The following is a 24,390-nucleotide window of genomic DNA, read 5'->3' as shown; positions in this document are numbered from 1 at the left end:
ATCCAGGCTCTTAACATGGTGGCTCGTGCGTGGTGAGTGCTCAGTAAGCGGGTACCATTCTCCACTCTCTGAGAACTTGTCTTCACCATTTCTTGCCCCTGCTCCAATTTACCTTCCACACAGTGGCCAGAATGATCTATTGAAGCTAAAATTTGGTACATGTCACTCTTCTGCCTAAGTTTTCAGTGTCTCTCATCTTCTCCAGGACTTGGTCCAAATCCCTCAGCAAAGTCCTGCCATGATTCAGCCCCTGCTCGTCATCCCTTTGTACGGTCTCATCTCCCCCACACTCTGGGCTCACACACTGACCCACAGTTGACCCATGACTTTTTTTTTTTTTTGCCTGCAGTGCCGCTTGCAGGATCTTAGTTCCCCACCCAGGAATTGAACCCGTACCCTCAGCAGTGAAAGCGCGGAGTCCTAACCACTAGACCTCCAGGGAACTCCCGACCTGTGACATTTTTGAAGGATACACCCTGAGACCATGAAGAACCCAAAGATCTGTGCCCACTGCCCTCAGCACATACTCCCCCAGAATATGAAGTCAAATATAACTGAATATTTTAAATGACCTTTACATTACAAGGCCATGAGACCAAAGTGACCTATGAAACTTTCAAAAACAAGCTACTAAACCCACTGTATATGACCTCATGTCTCCATCGTCGTATAACTTCTTTTATGGCTTCACTCACACATCAGTCTTATATTGTGGGGGATTTAAACCTGGCAGAGATCTTTGGGGTATCCTAAGAATCATGAGCGATAAGGATGCTATTGGGGGTTTCCCTGGCGGTGCAGTGGTTAAGAATCCGCCTGCCAATGCAGGGGACACGGGTTCAAGCCCTGGTCCCGGAAGATCCCACATGCCGCAGAGCAACTAAACCCGTGCGTCACAACTACTGAGCCTGTGTGTCACAACTACTGAAGCCCGCGCGCCTAAAGCCCGTGCTCTGCAACAAGAGAAGCCACCACAATGAGAAGCCCGCGCACCACAACGAAGAGCAGCCCCTGCTCGCCGCAACTAGAGAAAGCCCGCGCACAGCAACGAAGACCAACACAGCCAAAAATAATTAAATAAATTTATTTTTTTAAAAAGGATGTTATTGGGCTTACTCTCTTTACACAGGCTGCGCTCTGACTGGAACAGCCTCACTTCCTGGGTGTGATACCTTCCCTGACCTTCCTCAGTGTGCGTTAAGTCTCCCACACCCCCTGCAAGAACTCCCACAGCACTTGGTGCTTATTCACCCCGCTTCGTGTGTGTGTGAAGGCGCGTGCACGTGTGTGCGTTTGTATCTTGTAATGGCAGGAACTGTGCTTTCATCCTGGTAGCCCCAGGCACCGCACAGGCCTGGCACACAGAAGTACCTGGCTAGTGCTCGCTGAAAGGATGAATCTTAGATTGTGAGGATACATTTCCTTACGTTTAAAAAGACTGTACTCGACGGAGAAAGACAAACACTGTATGATACCACTTACATGTAGCATCTAAAAAAATACAACAAACTAGTGAATATAACAAAAAGGAAGCAGACTCACAGATATAGAGAAGAACCTAGTGGTTATGAGTGGGGCGGAGGGGCAACATAGGGATGGGGGAGTGGGAGGTACAAACTGTTGGGTGTAAGACAGGCTCAAGGATGTATTGTACAACATGGGGAATATAGCCAATATTTTGTAATAACTGTAAATGGAAAGTAACCTTTAAAAATTATATTAAAATTTCTTTTCAAATAATTTTTTTTTAAAAAAGGTCTGCACTGGGTGTGGGGCTAATCCAGTACCCTTAAAAGAAAGAAGCCTTGTCCTCTACCCTCAATTAAATCACAGATGGCTCCTCTCTATAAAAACGGTTACCTGCTTTCTCTTCACTTTATCATGTGAGATAAACTGGCAGTAAGGGAGTGAAATCACATCCTTCTAAGTCCTCTTACATAAATTCTTACTTGCTTTCTGGGGCGAGTTCTCTGGGGCTGGAACAAGGGCATTCCTCAGTTAAGTCAGTGTAATAAACACTGGGTGAGTTTTTCCTGTGCCAGACAGACTGCTAGGTAGGGCTGCAGAGCCAAAGATGAAGACTCCCTGGAAGTCTGATAGGGAGACAGACTCAAAGTGGACACAATACCATCAGTGTGGCAGTTTCTCAAGCAAACTAAACATAGAATTACCATATGACCCAGCAATTGTACTTCAGGTACTTCAGGTATATACCCAAGAGAACTGAAAGCAAAGACTCAAACAGATACTTGCACACCAATGTTCACAGCAGCATTATTCACAATTGCCAAAAGGTGGAAATAACCAAAGGGTCCATCAAGGGATGAATGGATAAGCAACGTGTGGTATATACAGACAATGGAATATTATTGTCATAAAAAAGGAAGGAAATTCTGCAACATGCTACAACATGAATGAAGCTTGAGGATATTACACTAAGTGAAATAAGCCAGTCACAAAAGGACAAATACTGTTATGATTCAACTTTATGAGGTACCTGGAGTGGTCGGATTCATAGAAACAGAAAGTAGAATGGTGGTTGCCAGGGACTGGGGGCCCTGTGTTTAATGGGTTTAGCATTTCAGTTGGGAAAGAGGAAGTTTAGAGATGAATGGTGGTGATCGTTGCACAACTGCGTGAATGTCCTCAATGCCACTCCATCGTACACTTAAAAATAGTTAAAATGGTAAATTTGTGTTATGAATATTTTACAATTCTTAGAAACCCCGCATTCGCAATATATGTGTCAAGTCATTATGCTGTACACCTTAAACTTACACGGTGCCCTACATCAATTTTATCTCAAACTGAAAAAAAACCCATCCCAACGTGACGTGTGTTGTGAGAGAGGCATCCCTGCCACCTCAGGAAGAGCAGAGAAGAGCCCTCGGGACCAGAATGAGTCCCACAGGACAGGTAGAGTCAGCCAAGGGGAGAAGAGCGGGGAGGGGACTGCAGGGACCACCAGTCCATCCTGTGACAAGTCACCAATCACTTGGATTTGCTCCATCACTACAGCAATCAGTAAAGCCTTGGGACCTGGAGCCTCTGTGAACGGAGAGGGAGGGGACTAAGAGGTATGGATGAGGGCTGGGAAGTAGCCTGAGCTTTTCTAGGGAAAAGGGAGCAGCAGTGCCCCAAGCTTGGGGAAGATCTGCCCAGTACCCAGCCTGCTGGGGCTATGCCTCCCCTGCCTCTAATTACACACCTGTTGTTGAATAAACCATAGCACTTCAGCACCATGATGAAGCCCCACCAGGGCCAGTGAGGCCCCCTAAAGAGCTGCCATGATGCAGAAAATAATTTGGAACCAAAAGTCTATCTCTCCAGCATGATCAAAAAAGCAAGATCAAAAGAAGTGGCCCTTCGCGAATGAATCCTGAACTCGGAGCTCACATCCAACAAGAGAAAACAAGGACAAGCCCATGGACACAGCTTCCAGGCAGCAGGCAAGCCAACCTGTTTCAGAGCTGTCAACACACCGCTTGTCCCCTAGGACCTGTGGAAGGGCCCATGGGAGGCCGACCGGTGACCCAAGTCCATCCTTCACTGTGCCTGGGAGCAAAGCAGGCCACCGGGCTGCTGACACAGAGCAAAGACAAAGAGGCCATAACTTTTAGAATTCAGCTGTGTTTCTTGTCTGTGCAAGAGTCACATTTCCCTAAGTTCAGCTGTATTTCTCCACCCTCCCTCCACTTTTCTGAAATGACACACCGGTTAGAACAAAGGAGAACCCAGAACACGCTACCCTCTGATTCGGACAGGCCCAGAGGCTGGCCACAGGTCCATCCCCCCAACCGCAAAGGTTTTATTGGTAACTCCGGTAACCTAAGCTAATTTCGGCTTGGACTGATATAATTGCTCGGGGACAAGACAACTGTGTACGGGACTGCCGTGCGAAGCAAGATGACCTCCATCCAGGGGCCCTGCGACCTCTGTCAGCACAGGGTCTGAAGGCAGCTGGTGCCCGTGGTGATGGGCTCCCTCACCCATCACCAGCAAATCCCCGACAATTGTTCACCCCATTAAACTTGCAGGAGGCTCTGCCCAACAGCTGTGCTGACTCCTGCCTCCAAAGGGTGGGGCCCGGAGCCATCTGCTGCCGCCCCCACCCACCCCGCCCCCATCCTGCCCTCCTGCTGGGCTCCCAGATGCGGTCCATCCCCTTGGTGAACAGGGAGGGGAACAGGGAGGAGGTATGACTGGAGGGCTGGGCAAAGGCCTCCACAAAGCTCAAGTTTCCATTTTTCAGACGTCAGCCTGGGCACCTGCGGACAGTCCTGTTTCAGATCCAGCCAGCCAGCGCTCTGCAGACTAGAGGGGCGGAAATTCCCCTCCCCACGAAGATGTCCAGGGGGCCGGGAGAACAGACCAGACCCAGCCTACTGTCCCCAGTCCGATTCTGAGTCACCAGTCCTCCCACTGACTTCTGTATCTGCTCTCTCTCCTGGTTTTCCTTCTACCTCTCTGGCCTCCAAGTCCTGTAAATTCCATCTCCTCGGGATCTCTTGAAACGGTCCCCTCAAATCGATTCCCATTGCCAAAAACATGGTTCAACATCACCATTGCCCTCATGTAGCAGCTCCTAACTGGCCTTGCAGATGCAGCCCCCCCTTCTCCGGCTGCCCTTCAACTGGCCCCAAGAACTACCTCTCTAAAGTGCACACCTCATCATGTCCTGTCTCTGCTCCAGAGATTTCGGCTGGGCTGCCCATTGCCTTTGGAAAAAGTTACGCTTCTCAGAATGGCATTCAAGGACCTACCTGTCCTAACCTGGGATCACCTCTCGAGCTCATATCTTACTGTGTTCCCTTGGCCGGTTCACCCCAGCCGTCTGCCCCAGGACTGGGAGTTTCTTTGCTTTTCTACCAGATCATATTCTACTGCCACCACCACTAATAAGTCAGTGCCATCACAGTTATTCTGGACCATATTCCCCCTCAGGCTGAGGATCCAGGAGTCTGGTGCAGAATGGAGCAGAAAGTGTGGAGAGACAAGACCCTTGTTTCAGCTTTACGTCCTGTAGCGTCAGGACACTACGCCATTGGCCTCTTCCACAATCCACTCATAGAACTTTCCCTGGAGATGGCTTTGGATAATCCCGTTTTCCCTGGAGGGTCTTTCCTGTTGCAATGCCAGATTAATGCAAAAAATAAAGATACACACTCTCTCACTAGTCCCTTGAAGCTGTAATTCTCCTCATGACTAATGCGTCTGGCCTGGGAGCTGGCCGTGATGCAGGCTTCAGCTCACAAGTTACACTGATGATGGTCCAAGCTCTGATTTGGTTCAACTCCAGATGGTGAAAGTTCGAGAGAAGCACCAGGAGGGCTTGACACTTTCCTCCAAGGAGACAACAGGCATCTTCTCTGTGGATCTAGGATGTTAAAGGCACAAGCAAAAAAAAAAAAAAAAAAAAAAAAAAAGGCACAAGCAGCCCCATAGTGAAGCCATCATCTATGGAGTAAATTTAAGCTTACATCACTTAAAGGATACATGCCCAGGATGACAGCTTCAAGGCATTTGATAGGCAAGGACTCCCGAGTCATTTCTTTCGCTGTTTCCATTAACCTGTAGGGTAGAGCACAGCAAAGGATCTCAGACTTATTTAATTATGCAGTCGGTCTGTGTGCCCATCCACCAGGCATGCCCATCGCCACACTAGGCAGCGTGCAGGAGTACAGAGAGAAAGGGCAGAACTTGCCTCGGAGAAGACTCGCAAAGCACACCCGCACCTGGTGGAACTAAATCCCTCAATTCTGCACTCCTCTCTGCAAGACGCAGTTCCGGGAGATCAGTGCTCTTACTCCACAGCACCCTCCCACTAACCCAGGACACGGGTGTCACCACGGAGCAAGTGAAAAAGGCCACATAAAACAAATTTCACAGGTCTGCCCCACCCCTGCGTTAGTCTCCACCACTGAGCTTAGCTCAGCCCCACCTCCAACCCGGCCCGGGGCACCCCTATCCCTTACAGGCCAGAATATTTGAGCATCGGGATGAAGGAGAGAGAGTGGGAGAGAAAGATGACAGCTCTCAGATAGGAGCACGGTCACCTGGCCCACAGATCATGCACCACTTACCCACTCAGCGGTCTCATTTTCCTAATTTCAAAGAACTGGGTCCCTGTATGATTGTATCTGTGTGAAGTATGTAAAGGGAAAGTGACAGAAAACTCCAAAGGTCCCGGTAATCCAGCAGAGGGATTTCTCAAAGGGATGAGGAAGTGGGGGCTTTCCAGAAGGTGGCCTGTAGCCAGAAGATTGCCAACAGTATCTTCCTCCTCTCTGTCCTGCCCCAGAAATCTACTTTCTAACTTAGGCCCCAAAGCACCCTGGATCTATACAATAGCTAGTTTCAATCTGCTCTGTATTTTGTTTAGTTGACTACCTGTCTTAATTCACCTACTAGACTACAAGCCCTTTGAGAGTTGGGACCATTTATCATCTTTGTCTCACCCATAAAGCCTGGCACAAGCCCAACATATTCCATTTAGCAAATATTATTAAATAAATGAAGAATAAGTGAATGGATGGGTGGATAGAAGGAAGGAAGGAAGGATGGAATTGATAGAAGAGTAGATGCATGGATTAATGGAAAGCTGGTTGGGTGGCTGGACAGACAGAAAGGTAGGTTGATGGATGGGTGAAAGGAAGGATGGAAGGTGGGTAGATGGTAGTAGGGTTTCTCGAGAGTGCAGACTCTGCAGCAGAGCCTACTGTGGAGATAGCACTTTCATTTCATGCCTGGACTGCTATTTGACATTGATGACTAGATCTGAGAAGATGACAGCACTAACCACAAACTGCGATTTAGCTGGTTGCCCACAAGGTCTCAGGGACTGGCAAGCCCGCACCAGCTCATTCTGAAGGAGACTGGAGATTCTCAGATACCGGGCTCTCTGAGACTGGATCTTGATTTTTTTCTGAGCCTGAAGAAAAGTTGTTTTATATGTTTCTTTTTCCTGCCTCAAACAAAATCCTATAGAAAAAGTGCACATTGGGAAGGTGCTAATGAAGCATGAACCTGTAGCCCAGGCAGGAAGCGAGGTTAGATGTGTGCCCCTACAGTGGTATGGGCAGCTGCAGAAAAGTGGCGATGATCACCTCAATGCACTGCACACCCTCCCGACAAGCGTTGGGATTCCTCTCCGGGCAAAGACGTGCTTGGCCGCTAAGACACAAACATATGTAACGATCACCTGGAGAGTTTGTTAGAAGCAGATTCTGGGCTCCATCCTTACGAGATTCTGATTTCAGGCCATGGTCTTAGCCCCTGATGTCAGAGTCGCCCCACCTGGAACTGTCGAATTGGAGGTTCTAGGGTGAGGGCCAGGGGATGACTTTAACAAGCTCACCGTTTAGAAATTACCAGCATGAGCCATAAGAATAACCAATAACAATACAGGCTTGTCCAGATTTTTAAAAATACAATATACAAAACCCTAGAGATAAGAGAGAAAAATGAAGGGCTATGTAGCCTCACTGTGAAATGATTTTTCACTTTACCAAAGATTTCATTCAAATAGTGAGATTCCTTGTATATTTAAAGTAGCATGCAATTGGCAAAAGTTCTATTTATATGCCCAATTTTCCCCCTGTTCCTATATCTAGTTTATACATCTAGTGCATGGAGTGAGACAAACCCCTAATAAAATAATAAAAAACTACCTGACCATTCTTTCTCCGTTCCTTACAGTTATGGGCCCCTGAAGTGAGGTGGGGAGGACAGCCTCCTGTAAACGCTGCCTGAAGAGAGAGACTTCACCCTCTGCTCCCTACACAGCAGGGCTCGGGGGTGGGGACTTCTCTTTCCAGAACCCAGTGCAAGGTCAGCACTCCAGTTGGCCAACGCTGTGAGGTTGTCAGAAGGGAAGGCAGGATTTGTCCTTTCCTGTCCCCAGCTGAGGACATCTGTGGTCAGGGCTGGCCCCAATCGGTCCCCATACCCTAGCATCAGTCACTGTATCCAGGACAAAGCAGTAGGAAGGCCCAAGGAACTAAATAAAAGGCTGGTCAGGAGGTAGAGCAAAGAGGTTACTCCAACGGCCAGGCGACCTGGAGCCTGATCCCAGTAGCATGGTGGTGCTTTCCCTTCTCCAGCCCTCTCTGCAGTCACTGAACCAGCTCAGTGAACATCACAGTGGGTCAGCGAAGGGAAAAATGAAAACGCAGATCCTTCAGGACTGAGAATGGGCTGCAGCCTTTCCGGCAGAATGAGCCAATGATATGTAAAGCACATGCAAATTTGCCCCATCAGTGCATTCCCAGCGGCCAGGCTCGTCCTCTTTAATCTCCAGCCAGATGATCCTTGTGAAGACCATGTCCTAAATAGAAGGGGGGAGCCATGCTAATTTCTGTCACCTTCTGGAACATTCTGTGAGGAGTCGATCACATCCAGGAAGGCTCAGCTTTTGGGGTCCAGGGTTGACTCCGGCAGGAGTTTATGCTTCTGGGCCACATGGAACTCCCCACGTGCGGTCCCAGTTCAGCAATCAGCACCGACCTCAGCCTTCCGTGGGCTAGAACTGTCCGCCTGACCCCTGGAGGCTGGTGTTATCTTCTCTAATATCGCTTCAGGATTCTATGAGGAAGATGCCATGCAGGGGAGTTCACAGTTCGCGAAGTGGGAACTGAGAGGCTAATCAAGTAATCTGCCCACCCAAACGAGCTGCAGTTCTCATCGGGTAGGACCCTTCCCTTCAGGGAAAACACAGAAGTCCACAGGAAAGCTTCTTGCCTACAGCACAGAGAGGGGAGGCCTCTTCCCAGGCACGTGGGACACGTGTGCAGTGCCCCGTGAAATCCTTTCTGCTAAGCTCTATGCCTTTAGGGAGGAAGGGCAGAGGTCAGCAGACCTCCTGAACAATGTGCTGGGGGCTAGGATGGCGGCAGCTGCCTCGGCGGGGAGTCCGATGCTGGCTTAGCTGAGATGCTCACTGACTCGCTTGGGCAAACGGCCTGTCCCACTCACATACACCTCCCTCTGTTGGCCCGGCTCCCGTCTGACTCCCATCCCTGATAAAGCACCGGCCGTGGCGAGGGGAACATCTGACCCTGCCCCTTGGTTCTTACAACGTAGCTCAAACGGGCGCTCAGAACAGATGTACTCCTGACTGCGAACACTGGGGGAGAAAATGGGCCACAGACTCGCTGGTCTGCACCCAGCCTGGACCCACAGGACTTCTCAGCTCTTCTTCAAACTCACATGAGGGGAGAGGGCCCCCAGCCCAGGGCCTCATTCATTCATGCAGAATGGACCAAGGGCACCAGCCGCCAAAGGCAGCGCCAGGTGGGCCTCTTGTAGAGGATGAGTGGTCAGGATCAGGGCAAAAAGTGAAAGGAAAGAAAAGGAACAGAAGACTAGGAGGGGGGCTTCCCTGGAGCTCCAGTGGTTGAGAATCCGCCTTCCAGCGCAGGGGACTCGGGTTCGAGCCCTGGTCTGGGAACTGAGATCCCACATGCCACGGAGCAACTGAGCCTGCACGCCACAACTACTGAGCCCATGCGCCCTGGAGCCCGTGCACCACAACTAGAGAGGGAAAACCTGCGCGCCACAACAAAGAGCACACGCTGCAACAAAAGATCCCGCACGCCTCAACGAAGACCCCGTGTGCCGCAACTAAGACCCGACGCAGCCATAAATAAATAAATAAACAGATATACTAAAAAAAAAAAAAGGCTAGGAAGGAACAGGGAGAAAGAAAGCTGGTACAGGAAGAGAGATGGAGGGAGCCAAGGATAACCAAGGAGGAGGAGGTGGAGAAAGAGTAGGTGGAAGGAAGTGGGGCGTGTGCTGCCCACCGTCGTTCCGCTGCCCTTTGCCGTCCCGGCCCACACCCTGCTTAAACGGAGAGGGTCTGATCATTGCAGTGACGTCCTCCAGTGTCACTTCTTCTAGACTCTCACATCGAGGCATCCCTCCGTGCCCGGCCTCGCCAACCTCAGACAGCATTTGCTGACCAGGTGGGGACAGAGCCGCCACCAGGCTTGCGATCATCACGCCTGTCCCCGGGCTGGGTCTGCTCAGACCCTGGTCGGAAGGATACTGTAGTGTCTTCATGTAGTTCTGGACTGCCTGGAGCCACTCTGGGATCGTCATCGACAGCCTGTAGTTGGGAACCTGGGGTACCGAAGGCTGCAGGGAAGTAGAGAGAGATCATTTTATCAAGGAGTTGCAGAGCTACTCCTGAAGGCAGATGGCCACGCTGGCCTGGGCACCCGTTCAACTGGTGGCTCCTGGACAAGGTCTCCCCAGACTGGCCAGTCCTCTCTCTGCGTTTCCTTGGCACATACTCCACCCTGGGTCGCAGCGGCTCTCTATGACCCTTTCTGTGTTGTGGTATGAACACCGCCTGCCTCCCCATGGGAGCCTCAGCCCTTCTTGAGGCCAAGGACCATGTCCTATGGTGTCCCCCGCCTCCCCAGGCCTGGTCCAGGAGGGTTCAGAGGTGCTCCATTAATCCTCACACTTCTACTGCACGACTACACTTTTGCTGCATGGCTGGTGTCACCATTGCATGTGTCCACTCCAGGGCACCACTGAATACAAGATGAATGGCGCCCCGAAGGAATGCAACATGGTGCTACACATGCCATTTCTCTTCAACAGCACCCCGTGCAATGCCCATCACATCCATTGCCTGAGTCCAGCCCCGAGTGCACTAGGAAAGATTCCCTTCTTGCCTCGAATCTTCCCAGCTAAGTGCAGCTCCTCTCACTCATGAGCCATCTTACCCTTTGACCCCACCCGGCTGCCCAGTCTGCCTGGGCATCTCCTAGTCTGCCTCTTGGTCAACATTCACCAGCTGAGAGTATGAAGTTCTAACCCCCGCTGGGAAGGGAAGGGAGCAACGGCGGGCAGGACTGAAAAGGGGGAGGTTAAGTCCCTCTTCTCGGGAATTTAGAGTTGAGACACCACCCAGCTCTGAGCAACCCTGCCGACCAAGCCAAGAGCGAGAGGAAGCAGGGGCTTCCAATCCAGTCACTCCTGGGAAGCAAGGGAGCAGTTTCTGCTTTATTTCTTCTCTGTGTTACCCAGTCCCTTAACCTCGGCCTGTCTGATGGGCGGGGGGGAGGGGCGCTGGTGACAGAGACACTCAGCCCATGTGGGTCTGTAGCTCCGCAGGAAGGAGGACTAAGCCGCTTAGGGAGGGGCAGAAGGGGCCCGCAGGACAGATTAGTTCCACCCTCTAAGGAAACAGGGAAAGGGAGGCCCTGGGGATTTAGTACTTAGCTGATGGAAGGTGAAGCCACTGGTGAACAGACTGAGGGACAGCACTGGGCAGCCTGGCTGGGCACCAGCGCCAGACGCTGCCCACGGACGGTCCCCACTTCTGTCCCCAGCTCTGCAAGCTCAGGCCCCACAGACAAGCTGGAGGGCGAGGGGGTCCCCTGGGCCTGAAGCAGGAGGCTCCTCATACTTCTACACCTTCTGCTGCTTTTACTTAAAATAGAAGGGAACTAGTCACACATCCTATTTCACAGCCAAGGTGCAGAGCGTGTGTGTGTGTGTGTGTGTGTGTGTGTGTGTGTGTGTGTGTGTTCATGACTGCATGTGTGAAAGAGAGAGAATGTGGGACTGTGTGCACACACTCACACAGCTGTTCTGCAAACATTTTGTTTACAACATATCAACTCCAATCACATTCCTGTCTTGGAGAGTCATTTTTGGGAGCAAAATGTTCCCATCTGAACATCTGCTTATGCGGCCATTCCCACAACACCCCTGCCCAGCCCAGCGTCAAAATACAAAGCGCGTCCTGGTGTTTCCGACCTAGCAAACATGAGGACGCTCGTCCCTGCTTTGGGCAGTAACGTCCACTGAGCTACCCACACCTGGAATTCCGCATAAGAATGTGCCAGAGCTTTCACAGAGAAGTAAGGAAGCAGGAGAGACTGAGAACAACCATTCCTTTCGCACCTCCAGTGTTCCCAGCTCTAGGCCAGGTACAAGAGGGAGGTGGCGAACGACACAGTTTATGAAGGCAGGAGCACACCTCTACCCTGGCATGCATGGGACAACGCCCCGGAGAATCGCCAGCCACCTGAAGGGTCCCCAGAGGGATGTCCCTTTGCCAAAGCCCTGAGGAAGCCGGAGTGACCTGGCTCTGAGTCAGCTTTGGGGGCCGACCACCAAGTTATTGCAACTCCCCCAAGCCCAGCGGAACCCACAAGAGCCAGATGATGGGGGGAGTCAGGCGGCAGCCGGTCCTCAGAATAGCAGCCCAGTGGCGCCCGAGGGCTTTTCAAAACAGCTGCCTGGTTACCTCAGCCTCGGGCTAAGAGTGAGTGCAGGAGCTGCAGTCACATTCCCCAAACCCCAGCTGGGGAGCCGGGCTGTGGTGGGAGAAAAGCCGAGACTGCTGAGGGGATGATGTCATCTGGCTACAGCCCACCCTGCCGTCTGGGACAGCTGGCGGGGGCTCAGGCTGGGGCTCAGGCTGGGGCAGCTCCCAACCAGCACCTCGGGCTGCCAAGGCCCCACAGGATGATGGACTATAAACCAGGCAGGCTCCTTAGGGTATAATTATAAGTCCTTGCTTTGTCACCTACTGCTGTGGACCCTGGGCAAGCTGCATGGCCTCTCTAAGCCTCCAGTTCCTTCCTGATAAAATAGGAGAGGAGATCACCTACTTCAAACCTTCTGAGCTGGTTGTGAGGATTCTATGACCTAATGTATAAAGCGGACAACTTGGGGCTTGGCACTCGGTGTTTTTTAAGTGTTAGCTGTGTTATCATTATTCATCAACAGTGTGTTTTCAGAGGTCTCGATGGGGGAGCCTGAATGGCCTCCACTTTTCAGTAACTGGAAAACAGAATCAGTGGGGCCTGAGCCCCCAGACACTCAACTTAGGAGCATCACCAAGATGCCTTCTCAGCCTGATGGAAGAGGATGAAAACATCCACTTCCCCTGTGGACACGTGGTGACCATGAGTTAATATCCTTAATTCATGAAGAGTTCATACAAAGTGATAAGAAAGCTCTCTAGGCCTCAATGAAAAGAAAATGGCCCCAGAAAGTGGAAGCAAACCAAGTGTCCATCAACAGATAAATGGATAAACAAAATGTAGCATATATGCAATGGGATATTATTCAGCCTTAAAAAGGAGGGACATTCTGACACATGCTATACGTGCCAGAACTTTGAAGACCTTATGCTAAGTGAAATAATCCAGTCACAAAAGGACAAATATTGAATGATTTCTCTTATGTGAGATTCCTGTAGTAGTCAAGTTCATAGAGACAGAAAGTAGAAGGGTGGTTGCCAGGGGATGAGAGGAGGGAGAAATGGGAACTCAGTGTTTAATGGGTACAAAGTTTTAGGGAAGAAGAAAAATTTCTGGAGATGGAAGGTAGTGATGGTTGCACAACAATGTGAATATATTTAATTCACAGAACTGTACACTTCAAATGGTTAAAATGGTAAATTATATGTTACCACAATTTTTTAAATGGCCGTGAAAAGACAATTCACAAAAGAAGAAATGCAAATAGGGAATAAATATTTTTTTAAATGTTCCAGCACACTAACAATTTAAGAACTGCAAATTAAAGCCACTGCAAAATGTCATTTTTGTCCTCTCCAATTAGCAGAGATATTCTGAAATGTGGATACTCAGTGCTGGTGAAGATGCTCTCATACGGCATGATGGGAAAATTAATTGGTACAACCTTTTATGAAAAGACCAGGGCACACTCCTTTTTTTTCTCCTCCTCCCTGACTGGGGTCCTGAGAGTCTCTCCTGTTATTTTCCTGCCCCGTTTCAGCCGAGACTCCAACCTAGAATTCCCCTGGCCCTGGCCCTCTAGCTTCCCTCCTGCCACCTGCATCCAGCCCTCTCAAACCACAGCCCAGCTGATGATGGCAGAATCTAGGGGGCACACATCAAAACCACCCTCTCCACACAGGCACTGTGCCTACAGTTAGGGGGTGGGGTCCCTGAGGGTAGGGAATAGCGGGGGAAGGAGGGGAGTGGACAGGAATACGGTTATTCAAGAAGAAAAATGAAGGCAAGCTTTTGTGGACAGGCTCTCTTTCACTCCATTCTTGCCAAATGCAATGCCCTGTCAGAAGAATGCAAGAAGGGATGTGGAAGGACACGAGTGTGTATCATCACCATGCATCACCATGTGGAAAGAAGGGAGAAGCCAGGAAAGGAGCCAGAGAGGCATCGAGAGCCCCAGGCACCAGGAGTCTTTAACAAGAAAGTACAAGGAGAAAGCAAAGCCTTTTGCGAAGCCTTATACACTGTGCAGGTGCCAGGCAGAAGAATTTTCTCTGGCAACCTTGGGCGGGGGGCGAGCATGGAACATCACTCTTGGGCCAAGGATGGGCCCCAGGCTCCTGCATCGGGAGCAGCCAGGAATCTGTTCATGGTGACCTGGTCCAGCGGTCACAACCTTGGGCTGAGCAGGAAGGTCGGACATATGGATGGTTTTGAACACAGGACAGGAGAGAAAGTGCACTGCCTGTGTGAGCCAGCAGGGGGCAGGAGTGGAGCCCTGACCGCAGCAAAGTCTGGCCCCAAAGCCCTCACTCTTCTTCACTCACGCAAAGCTGAGTCCTCTAAATGTGAATTATTTCCCAATTTGGGATCAGCGTGAGAATGAGCCGCAAAAACGTGGCGTCTGCAAGAAACGGCCTGGTGTTTCCTGCTCAATCCATCTGGCTGTCTGCCCCAGGAGAGTCGGGCTCCAGCCAGTAGAGAAGCAGGAGGTGCTGTTTCCTAGTCGGCCCAGCTGTTTTTTCTGGGCCAGCCATCCTCTCTGCCCCTCCCTTCCCAACCTCTACTATCCTCCAACTGACCCGTGCTGCTTTCTTGCACTATCCCTGAAAAACCCTGGCTTTCACCTAGTCAATTGTTAACTTCAGACTCAGTAACCACCAGGGGAGAAGGCTGCAGTCACAAATTTAGGATTGCAGAGCAGGTGACACCTGTCCCGCTTTCCCCAGCGGGGGCACCTGGATCTTTGGGCAGAAATTACCACGGCTGCTAACAAAATGTCCTGTGGTCAAAGAAAGTGTCATTCAGTCCTCCTCTTAGGCCTTTGACACCTTCCCCTGGCCACGTCTTTTGCTTCTCAGTCCACAATTCAATTGCCAAAAAAGGTTCACCTCCCTGAAACACTCCAACCCTTCCACCACCACTCCACCACCCCCCTTCTGTACAAATTCCTCAGCAAGACACTGATCTGATTAAAGGAGAAAAGGACTTGGCCCCAGAGGAAAAAGTCTGCTGAGCTGAGTGCAGGAATAGCCCTCAAATCAGAGAGGAGTGGCTCCTGGAAACAGGAACTTCCAAAGCTCTCCCCATCCCAGGGCCTGCATAGGGGTCATGGTTTGGGGAACGCCAGGACCAGGGAGAAAGGGGATGCTGTGATGGGCGTTGAGGATGGAGAACCAAGCATTATGATGCAGTGTAAGAGAGAAATGGGAAGCTCTTTATTTAGGTGCAAAAAGCCAATGCCCATGTTCAGCCCGGGGATGCCCTGGCTTGGCAGTTTTCATGTGACCTTCCAGTTACTATGAAAGTACAATATGATATGGCCGCTATATTAAAAAAAAAAAAAAAAAAGCAAGAAAGAAAGCTCATTTTTTAAGAACCCAGAATTCAGCCACAATAACGGACGTATCAAGTACGAGTCTCAGGAAGCAGTAATTTATGTTCTAAGCTGCTCAGGCAACATTTAGAACATTGTGCTTCTTACTGTGCTCATGTTTTCGGGGACTGACTGATGACAAACTAGCAACTGTCCTAGAAAGAGGAGGAGGAAAGTGAGCTGATCTGGGAACTATGACACATAAGTAAAGGTGAAAGGAACTACCTGTGGACAAAGACGATTAAAGGAAGATGCAGAATAATCCAGTGCACGTGTCACACAGATGACTAGAACCTGAAGACTAATGGGTCACAACACCACGGGATTTGAGAGTTGGAAAGAACTTCACATGAAATCTGATCTACTCACATTTTATAGGTCAGAAAACTAAGGCCGGAGATTTTAAGTGAGTGACCTAGGCCACAAAGCTAGAGGTAGCACAACCAGAATTCAGTCCCTTGATTTTTTCACTCCAGGTCCTTTCCTGACTCCAAGAGAACCATCTCGTAACATTCGAGGGAGCTGTGAGTAGCACAGGAAGTCGACGTGTGCCGCCCTTTGGTTCTTGAGCACAAGAATCAGTGGTGACATGTGACCAAGGAGGAGCTCTGTTCAGCTTCAGAGAAGAGTTTCCCAGTGACCCAATCTGGCCACGCCTGGGAGCTGCCCTGTGAGGCGACAAGCCCCCCATTCCCAGGAGGCCTTCAGAAAGAGGAAGGGATTCTGCTGAGAGGTACAGGACTGGTCTCTACCAACCCTGACATTGTCTGATTCCCATAGAGAGGGGGTCCCCACCCACAATGTTGGGAGAAAGATGAAGCCACAATGAGAAGTCACAATCAGGTGCTAAGGGTGCTAAATGAGAAAGGCTCACTTAAGTGAGGACAGACTCCGAAGTCAGAGCTGCACGGCAGTATCAGAGTTGTTCTCAGGCTCTGAGTCCTCAAGGAGGACTCAGCAGGGTCATTATAGCTGACATAAAAGCAGGCAAGATTCTCGCTGGGCATAACGAAGATCTCATTGACCAGCAGGGTAATCAAACACCGTAACCAACTACAGCAGGAAGCTTACAGGCTCTGTCACTTTTCCCAAGGGCACACACAGCTTTCTGGCCTGCAGGCTCCGATGCTCAGGTCACCAGATGCTCCAGGTTGGGGGCTCGACCAGATGGCCTTCCAGGTCTCAGGTCTGGCATTCCTAGACCTGTCCAGGAATCTTCTTGGCCATACCAGTGTCCCCAGGATGGATGGGAAACCATCCGCCATGCTACAACCCCCAGGCTCTGCGGCGTTTCTCCTCCAGTTTGCATTTTCGTGCTTCGTACAGCGACCGCTGCACATCTTCCTCCATCTTACTAACATTATCTTTGGCCACCAAACCCAACTGGCTCACTGGCTTCTCTCCCAGGTAGAAAGAGTTTCACTCCTGAGCCTCTTTCTCTATCCAGTGAGATTCATTCATCATGTGTACTGGAAAGTCCCTTTTAAGCCACAGTTAAAACTCTTTTTTGTCAGAGCTCAGATAAGCTGGGAAAAGAGAGAGCTGACTGTTTTGCAAGTTTCAGAGGTGAAAGTCACTGTCATAAAAAAAAAAAATTGGCAAAAAGTCTAGGAATGATTCACGCTGAGAAGTCTGACTGGTTGACTGTAAATTCATTCACAGCCTAATAAATCATTTGCGAAGGGGGGACAGAGGAGGACCAAGAGACTCCAAAGAGGATAAGCGGGTGGGATCCCTAGGGGGCCTATGCGCTCTTGGCATCACTGGTGCTACTTGGTGGCTACAGTCTTCGTTGAAGCAGGATGTACACGGAGCTAAGTAAATGATAGAGTTTGGCTCCAGATTCAAAGAAACCTTGGCACAAGCCGACCACACAGTCCCAGGACAGCAAGCCCCCTTTCTCTCCCTCCCCCATTTCTAAGACGTCCAAGACAAACATCTCAATTAAGCAAAGGGGGTGGAGGCTGTTGCGAAAAATGAGGAGGGGAAGGGAGTCTGCAGCAGGACCAGGAAAATGGAAATTGCTACGTACAGGCAAAATGGTCCCATCACTGCCCACACCACCCCCTTCCTTCGGAGCCACTAACCTTTGCTAAGAAGGTGGCGTTCCTGATGGCGCCCACCATTTCTCCCCCCTTGGGGTGCACTTTGGCCACGTGCATCCACATGCGCTCCCAGGTGTGGCTGTCGATGGGGAAGCCGCTCTTGTTAACGTGAAACAGCACCCCGCCGTCTTTGTCCTCCTCCTCAGAGCCCCCGCTAGTAGCGAGGCTCACGGGCCGCGCGTGGCTGCTCCGGGACCGGGTGCCTTTGGCGCCTTTGGGGTGGGGGCAGCGGTGAGTGTCGGCCGCCGAGCCGGTCATGGTGGGGCAGGGGCGGGGAGGGCGGCGAGGGGCGTGTGCGCGCGGGCGCGGCACGGGGATCAGCGCCCCGCGGGGCCGGCCTTCTCCATGCTTCTGGCTGCCGCAGGACGCGCGAAGGGGCAGCGGCGGCTGGAACTCCGCTTACGGGCCGTGCCTGAAATCAGTGAGACCCAGCACATACCACGGGTAAGTAGACACCCGGAGGAACCAAGAAGGGGGCCGTGGCCAAGACGGGGGTGTGGGGGCTTCGACGTGTCCCCACTTCCCTGTCCGCTCCCCCCGCGAGCGGACAGGACGCCCCCCCACCCACCAGGGAATTGCACACGAGCTTCCAGCCCTGCCATTACCTAGAAAGGCGACTTGAATTTTGCCACAAATCTTCACACCTACCTAAACCGTGGAAGGGAAAGACAAGGAGCGTGGAGGCTGCGGAGTGGACGGGGTAGGGAGAAGAAAGACAGCTCGTGCAGTGGGATGGAACAGGAGGTCCCCGCAAGGCTCCACACGTCCCTTGGTCGCCAGATGTGGCCGAGCGCCGAGCCGAGCCAGAACGTGCCGGCACGTGAGCGCCCGGGGCTGCCGCGAGAGCCCAGCGACAGCCTCGGCTTGCAAAAGCGGCCGCGTTTCTTCCAAGAAGCCCTCCCGAAGCTGGGCGGACGAGGGGCGGCCCCGGCCCCCAGGCTCCAGTGGCAGTGGCTCCACCCGCCCCCTTCCCTGAGTTCCAGCGCCAGGCACCCCGGGGAAATGGCTGCAGGCGGGGCGCGGGAAGGGCGCACCGCAGCTCCCGGACCCTACCTCTGGACGGTCGGCCTCATGGCTGCACGGCTTCTCCGGGCGGCGGGGGTGGCGGGAGCTGCTGGGGCCGCTGCGGCCGTCGCCTCATTCCATGTCCCATCCTCTAATGTTATTCTGTGACATATAAGCGAGTCACCCGGGCAGCCGCCGATGTTCCGACTGCGTCCATTGGCCACCGCAACAAAGAGGGGCGGGTCCCGGGCGCGGGACTCTACAACCCGGAGCTCCGCGACGCTCTGATTGGCTCCCGGGGTTCCCGGGCGGGAGGGGTGAAGAGTAGGGGGAGCTGGGCCGCAGCGCGAAATCCGATCGCTGTCTTGTCCTGCGAGCCCCGCGGGGCTGGAGCGTTTGTCCCTGGGACTTAAGACAGAGTTTCCCCAGGGGTCGCGGCACTGCGGGGGAAGCAACTATGGGAAGCAGAGGAGAATTAAAGCCACCCAAGAAGTGACCCTGAGGTAGAGGAGGGCTTGTCATAGGACAGCATTCCCTGAAGAAGCCTGGGCACACAGTCACCTGCCGCTACCAGGCAGTGATGGATGGTTCAGGCAGGCATGTAAACGTGACGGCACAATATTAAATCTTTTTTTTTTTAATCCTACATTACAAATTCCCCAAAACTAAGAAGGGGACACAGCCATATACCCTCTGACATTAGTCATGATTAATAAAGTCCCTTTAAACCAAGCTGATATGCGACACTAAAGCCGGGGAGGTCAGCCAGGTCCCCACTGTTCTGTCACAGCTACTGAGTTATGAGAGGGTGGAGAGATGCTTCAGAGCCACTGTGAAGTGGAGACCCTCCCACACTCTCCAGGGAAACACCTTTTCCTTAAAGGCATCTTCTTCTTCTTTTTTTTTTTTTTTTTCTTAAAAGAAGAGCAAGATGAGGAGGAGCACCAGACTACTGACCTGAGGTCTGGCCCTAAGTTCAGGTTTATCACTTGGCAAAGCTGTGTGATCCAGGACAAGCCATTTGCCTGTTCTGGGCCGTAGCCGCTTTATGAAAAGAGGAGAGCAGACCCTTCACTCTCCAAGGCCTGTTCTGGCTCTAAGATTCTGTGATCTTCTGACTTCCTCTTTTATGGACACTTGGGAACCTGACCATAATATGCTTTCTCTTTAAACTCCAGGCCAGCCTGCTAGCTTTGAGGGGAGTGAAGCAGCTGTGACAGCAATGCTAAGTTAACCTCGAATTAAGAATACAGTCATCAGGGCTTCCCTGGTGGCGCAGTGGTTGAGAGTCCGCCTGCCGATGCAGGGGACACGGGTTCGTGCCGCGGTCCGGGAAGATCCCACATGCCGCGGAGCGTCTGGGCCCGGGAGGCATGGCCCGTGAGGCATGGCCGCTGAGCCCGCGCGTCCGGAGCCTGCGCGTCCGGAGCCTGTGCTCCGCAACGGGAGAGGCCGCAACAGTGAGAGGCTCGCGGACCACAAAAAAAAAAAAAAGAATGCGGTCATCAAAGACCACTGATGACAGATCTCTATCTGGATGCTTAACCCTGGAACTTCTCTTTCAGAGGAGGGTGTGGTGAGAGGCGAGTGCTAGAGGGTAGCTGAGAGCCAGGTGTTGGGTGAGGAGACCTGGATTCTGGACCAGTCCTGCACAGCTACAGACAGAGCCCAGGACTTTATAGATTCCATAAGGAGACTAACTTAGGTCTGGATAGACAGAGGAAATGGACCTAAGAATAATATTCAGGAAATTGTCTGAATAATTCAAGTGGAACAAGCACACTTGAAGAAAACATTAGGGAATTAAAAGAGAATTATCCTCTCAATATATAATTGACTCAGTTTTCATTTCCTGATTAGGAGAAAACATGCCTCAGAGGGTGAGCTGTTTTCTCATCTCGAACATTCTTCCTCCCTTCTTTTTTCACTCATCTCTCAAATCTGTCCCCTTCTCCTTGCTTCCCCAGGGGTTTCAAGTCCCAGGTGACTAGGATTTCAGGATGCAGATCTTTATACAGAGGGTGAGTATATGGCTTAACCACCCCTCAGGAGAAAACTGAGTTCTCAAAGCTCAAGTGATCAGACCAGTTGGTGAACATCGAAGAATGTCTGGCATGTTTCACTGTCCTTGGCATCGATTCCCAGTGTCGCGACTCAGGCCAAATCCAAACAACTACAATGTCCCTGTCAAACCAGGGACTGGTTCCTGCTTTACCTGAATCAAAATCCTAGGGACCAGAGAGGATTATCGGTTCATCTTCCCGCCCCAGGCACCTCAGGACTCCTTGACAGTTGAGGGAAACGCTTTTGTTTTTCATCTCCAGTATTCCAACTATCTGTTCTCTTTTCCCTAGGAGATGGGGTGCAGTGGGGAGGCAAGTGAAATGGTCTATGAAGAGAGTTGTGAGATTTGGCTAATTTTCCAAAGAGGTGGTAAGAAGCCTTGTGAAGTGAGCTGCAGTGTCCCATTGAAAGGACTGGAAAGGAGAAGGGCCCTTTTGTTCAGAATTCTTTTGCATTTGAGAATTGTGCTAATTGTGTGGACCAGCCAACTCTGTTCTTCATTTCTTTGTGTATTTTGTGTTACATGACACTCAAGTGAACACAGGCCAGACAGATTATGGGTTTTGGGGTTTGGTTGTTGTTTTCTGCTTGTTTTTAATTTTTTTAATTGAACGATAGTTGATTTGCAATGTTGTATTAGTTTCAGGTGTACAGCAAAGTGATTCAGTTATATATGTATACATATACATTATTTATATATACAAATATATATATGTTCTTTTTCAGATTCTTTTCCCTTATAGATCGTTACAAAATATTGAGTCTAGGTCCTTGTTGGCTACCTATTTTATATATAGTGGTGTGTATATGCTAATTCCAAACTCCTAATTTATGCCCCCACCCTTTCCCTTTGGTAACCATAGCTCAGATGGTTAGTGAGAATGACATAGCACACAGTGGGGCAGGGCCTACTTGCAACTTGAACAGGGACACCTGATGACTAGCTGCCCAACCTCTGAGAGCATGGTCATGTCCATTCACTGGCATAACAACTGGTATAGCAGAGACATGTAGTGGGAAGGTTTGGAACAAGAAAAAGTGGGTTTAGATGGTATCTTATGATTCAAGTGCCAGTCGCTGGGGTCTCAAAGATAAATAACACAAAATCCTAACCCGATGATCCTATTTCTAGCTCTACCACCTGTTGATGTTAATAGCCTATCGATGGATGTATCAGATGCACCTTATGAGCCTAATCGCACCGGCTAGACCTTGCCTTCCTCCTGCCTCTGCAGCTCCCTGCACAGCCGACCACATCTGTGTAGTTCAGCCACCTAGGACTGACAGTCACTGACCCAGTCAGGTCCCTCTAGGCGGCTGCTGCACAGCCGAGCTGGCTGACCACATGTCCGGAGCCTGTGACTCTTCCACCACTTCTGGATCGGAAGAAATGCCACACTGCAGGGTGTGGCTTCTAAGCAGCCATCAGAGGGGAATCCGAGGGAATTAATTCCCTCTGGGGAACATTCTGACCAATGAGAAACAAGAGATGAGAGGGAGCTGGGCAAATAAACCCTCTTTCCTTCCTGCCCCCTGTGGACTGTTCCGAGTCATGATCTTCTAACACAGCCTGTCTGGAGATGTCCTGCATGGCTGAGCAGACATACCTCCTGAGTAACCTGCCAGGGCTCTTTGCGGTGGGTGGTGAAGCAGTTACCTGCGTGATAACACACCGTCTTCTCATCCTAGCCCACCTCATTCCCCTTTTCGCTCACTCTTACTGCCTTCTCAGTCAGATTTAGTCTTTGCTTCAGATACGTTTTGTAGAGAAACAGAGCTAAGACAGTTGGTTCCACAAGAGGTTCAAAAAGCAAGTCCTCAGGATGGATTTTGGGGTTGTATCTCCTAGGTGTCTGAAATCAATAGAGTCCTTTGCTGGTGATAAGAGAGATGGCAATAGCTTTGATATGCGATCGTACCCAAGCTTTCACTTGGTTAATTGGGGTGAACTGGGTGGAGAGCGAGACATTGGGAGAGCAAGTGGCTGTGGTAGTCAGTTTGGAAACAGTGCTAATGACAGGTACCAGAGACCTTGGAAACAGAAAAAGACAGGCTCAGAGCAGTTAACTACCAACTCATGGAATGCTCTGAAAACCAGAGAGCCGCTATGGCTTTAAGGGAAAGTCTTATTTCCTGAAACTGTGGGAGAGACTTATAAAATCAAGCCCAAGATCTGATCACAGGGTAGCAGAACTGCAAAAAAAAGGACAAAACACATGGCCTTGATAGGCAACCATGTCAAAGCAGAGCCCTGATAGGGAAAGACTGGAACCCTGAGACCTGGGATGGGCCTATCTCGGTGGATGAGCACCTTGACCCTTCAGATCCCCTGAATGTTCCTGCCCAAACCAGGTCCCCTTCTCCATGGCTGCTGCTTCTTCTCGAGACCTGGCCCCACCACTACTGCCTCTGCCAAAACCCAGAGTCAAGTTGCAGCACAGCCCACACTGGCAGGAAAAAGTCCTCTTCCAGGGAGAAAATGCATACTTGCCAAAGATCTTGCGGGACTTGGCTAACATGTACTGGCAGGAACTGTAGGAATATGTGTGGGGGTGGATCTGGAAGATGTTATATTTGGGGGTTCAACAGGAAGCTCAGTTGGGAGGAGCCACTGACTTGGGGATACTCACACAGAGCTCGAGATTTAATGTTTCCGCAAGGATGCTCGGAGTTTGTCCCGATGGTTTGCTGGGATGGCTCTTTGGGGCCTGGTCTCATTGATGGCCTATAGTAAGCAAAGTGGAGAGCCAGACTTCCTTGTGTAGTGTCGAGGAATGGGTCAGAAGACTCAGGAAGGAAGGAATATTAGAAGCATGTATTATACGTGGCTCAAGAACCCACCACCTGACTAGTTCCCTGGGCCAGCCCAGAGGATGCTCCCTTCACTAAAGCAATAAAGAGCGTACTAGCAAGGAGGTTTTCTGAGCACCTGGTAGTGGCTATCCTTGTTGTCCAGGGTCGATGGGAGGGAGAAAGCTGCTGTGGAACTGAGCTCCATACTTTCCGTGGAGATGATAAAAATCACAGAATTGCAAAGCACTTAATCATAAAGGACAAGGTGGGAATACTTACCACAATGGACAGCAAGGAGGGAAGATCAGGGTGACTATATCTGCAGGGACTCCTGGTGTTTGGATAATAAGTCATGGTGTTCCTAGGGAGAGGGTATCCATAGTATTTGTTGTCTAAATTGAGCCACTTTTAAGAGTTAAAAGGGTCCTAGTAATAATTACATGGGGAGCATAGGTATACACCAGAACCATCCCAGTCAAACTGATACCCATGGTCACCCTACCAGAGGTGAGATAGATGAGCAGCCAACTCAAGTGTTGCACGATTTGTATCATCAGACAGAACAGAGAGCTGTGAGCAGAAGGCCAACTTTAGGCACCATAGTGAAAAATCACAGACCCTTCCTCCTTTCCAAATCTAAACGAGATCTGGCCCAAAGCGACTGCTGTTGCTGAGGAGCCCAACTGGCCAACAGAAAAGACCGATGCTGAGCCCTCAATATAGCAGCATTCCTCAACGAAGCCATATAGCCACCTGGTGGCAGGTACATTTATATTGGACCTTACACCTTGGAAGCTGGCTTGAAGGGGCTCCCATTAGT

General features: G+C 50.8%; 1 protein-coding gene across 2 annotated transcripts in view; it reads right to left on the bottom strand.

The window, feature by feature from the left end:
- Positions 1-18,878, bottom strand: part of VASH2 (vasohibin 2) — a 37,553-nt gene extending 18,675 nt beyond the window's left edge. For both annotated transcript variants that reach the window (XM_030872984.2, XM_060295005.2), the window contains exons 1-5: positions 18,762-18,878; positions 17,691-18,120; positions 10,049-10,137; positions 6,084-6,140; positions 5,497-5,571 (exon numbers count right to left, since the gene is read on the bottom strand). In XM_030872984.2, coding sequence (XP_030728844.1) covers positions 5,497-5,571; positions 6,084-6,140; positions 10,049-10,137; positions 17,691-17,966 — 497 coding nt within the window. In that variant the 5' untranslated portion in view covers positions 17,967-18,120; positions 18,762-18,878. The remainder of the gene's footprint in view (positions 1-5,496; positions 5,572-6,083; positions 6,141-10,048; positions 10,138-17,690; positions 18,121-18,761) is intronic.
- Between the last annotated feature and the right edge of the window lie 5,512 nt (positions 18,879-24,390).

Source organism: Globicephala melas, chromosome 1, assembly GCF_963455315.2.
Source record: "Globicephala melas chromosome 1, mGloMel1.2, whole genome shotgun sequence".
NCBI classification, from domain to species: domain Eukaryota; kingdom Metazoa; phylum Chordata; class Mammalia; order Artiodactyla; family Delphinidae; genus Globicephala; species Globicephala melas.
This window is presented reverse-complemented; position numbering and strand designations above follow the sequence as displayed.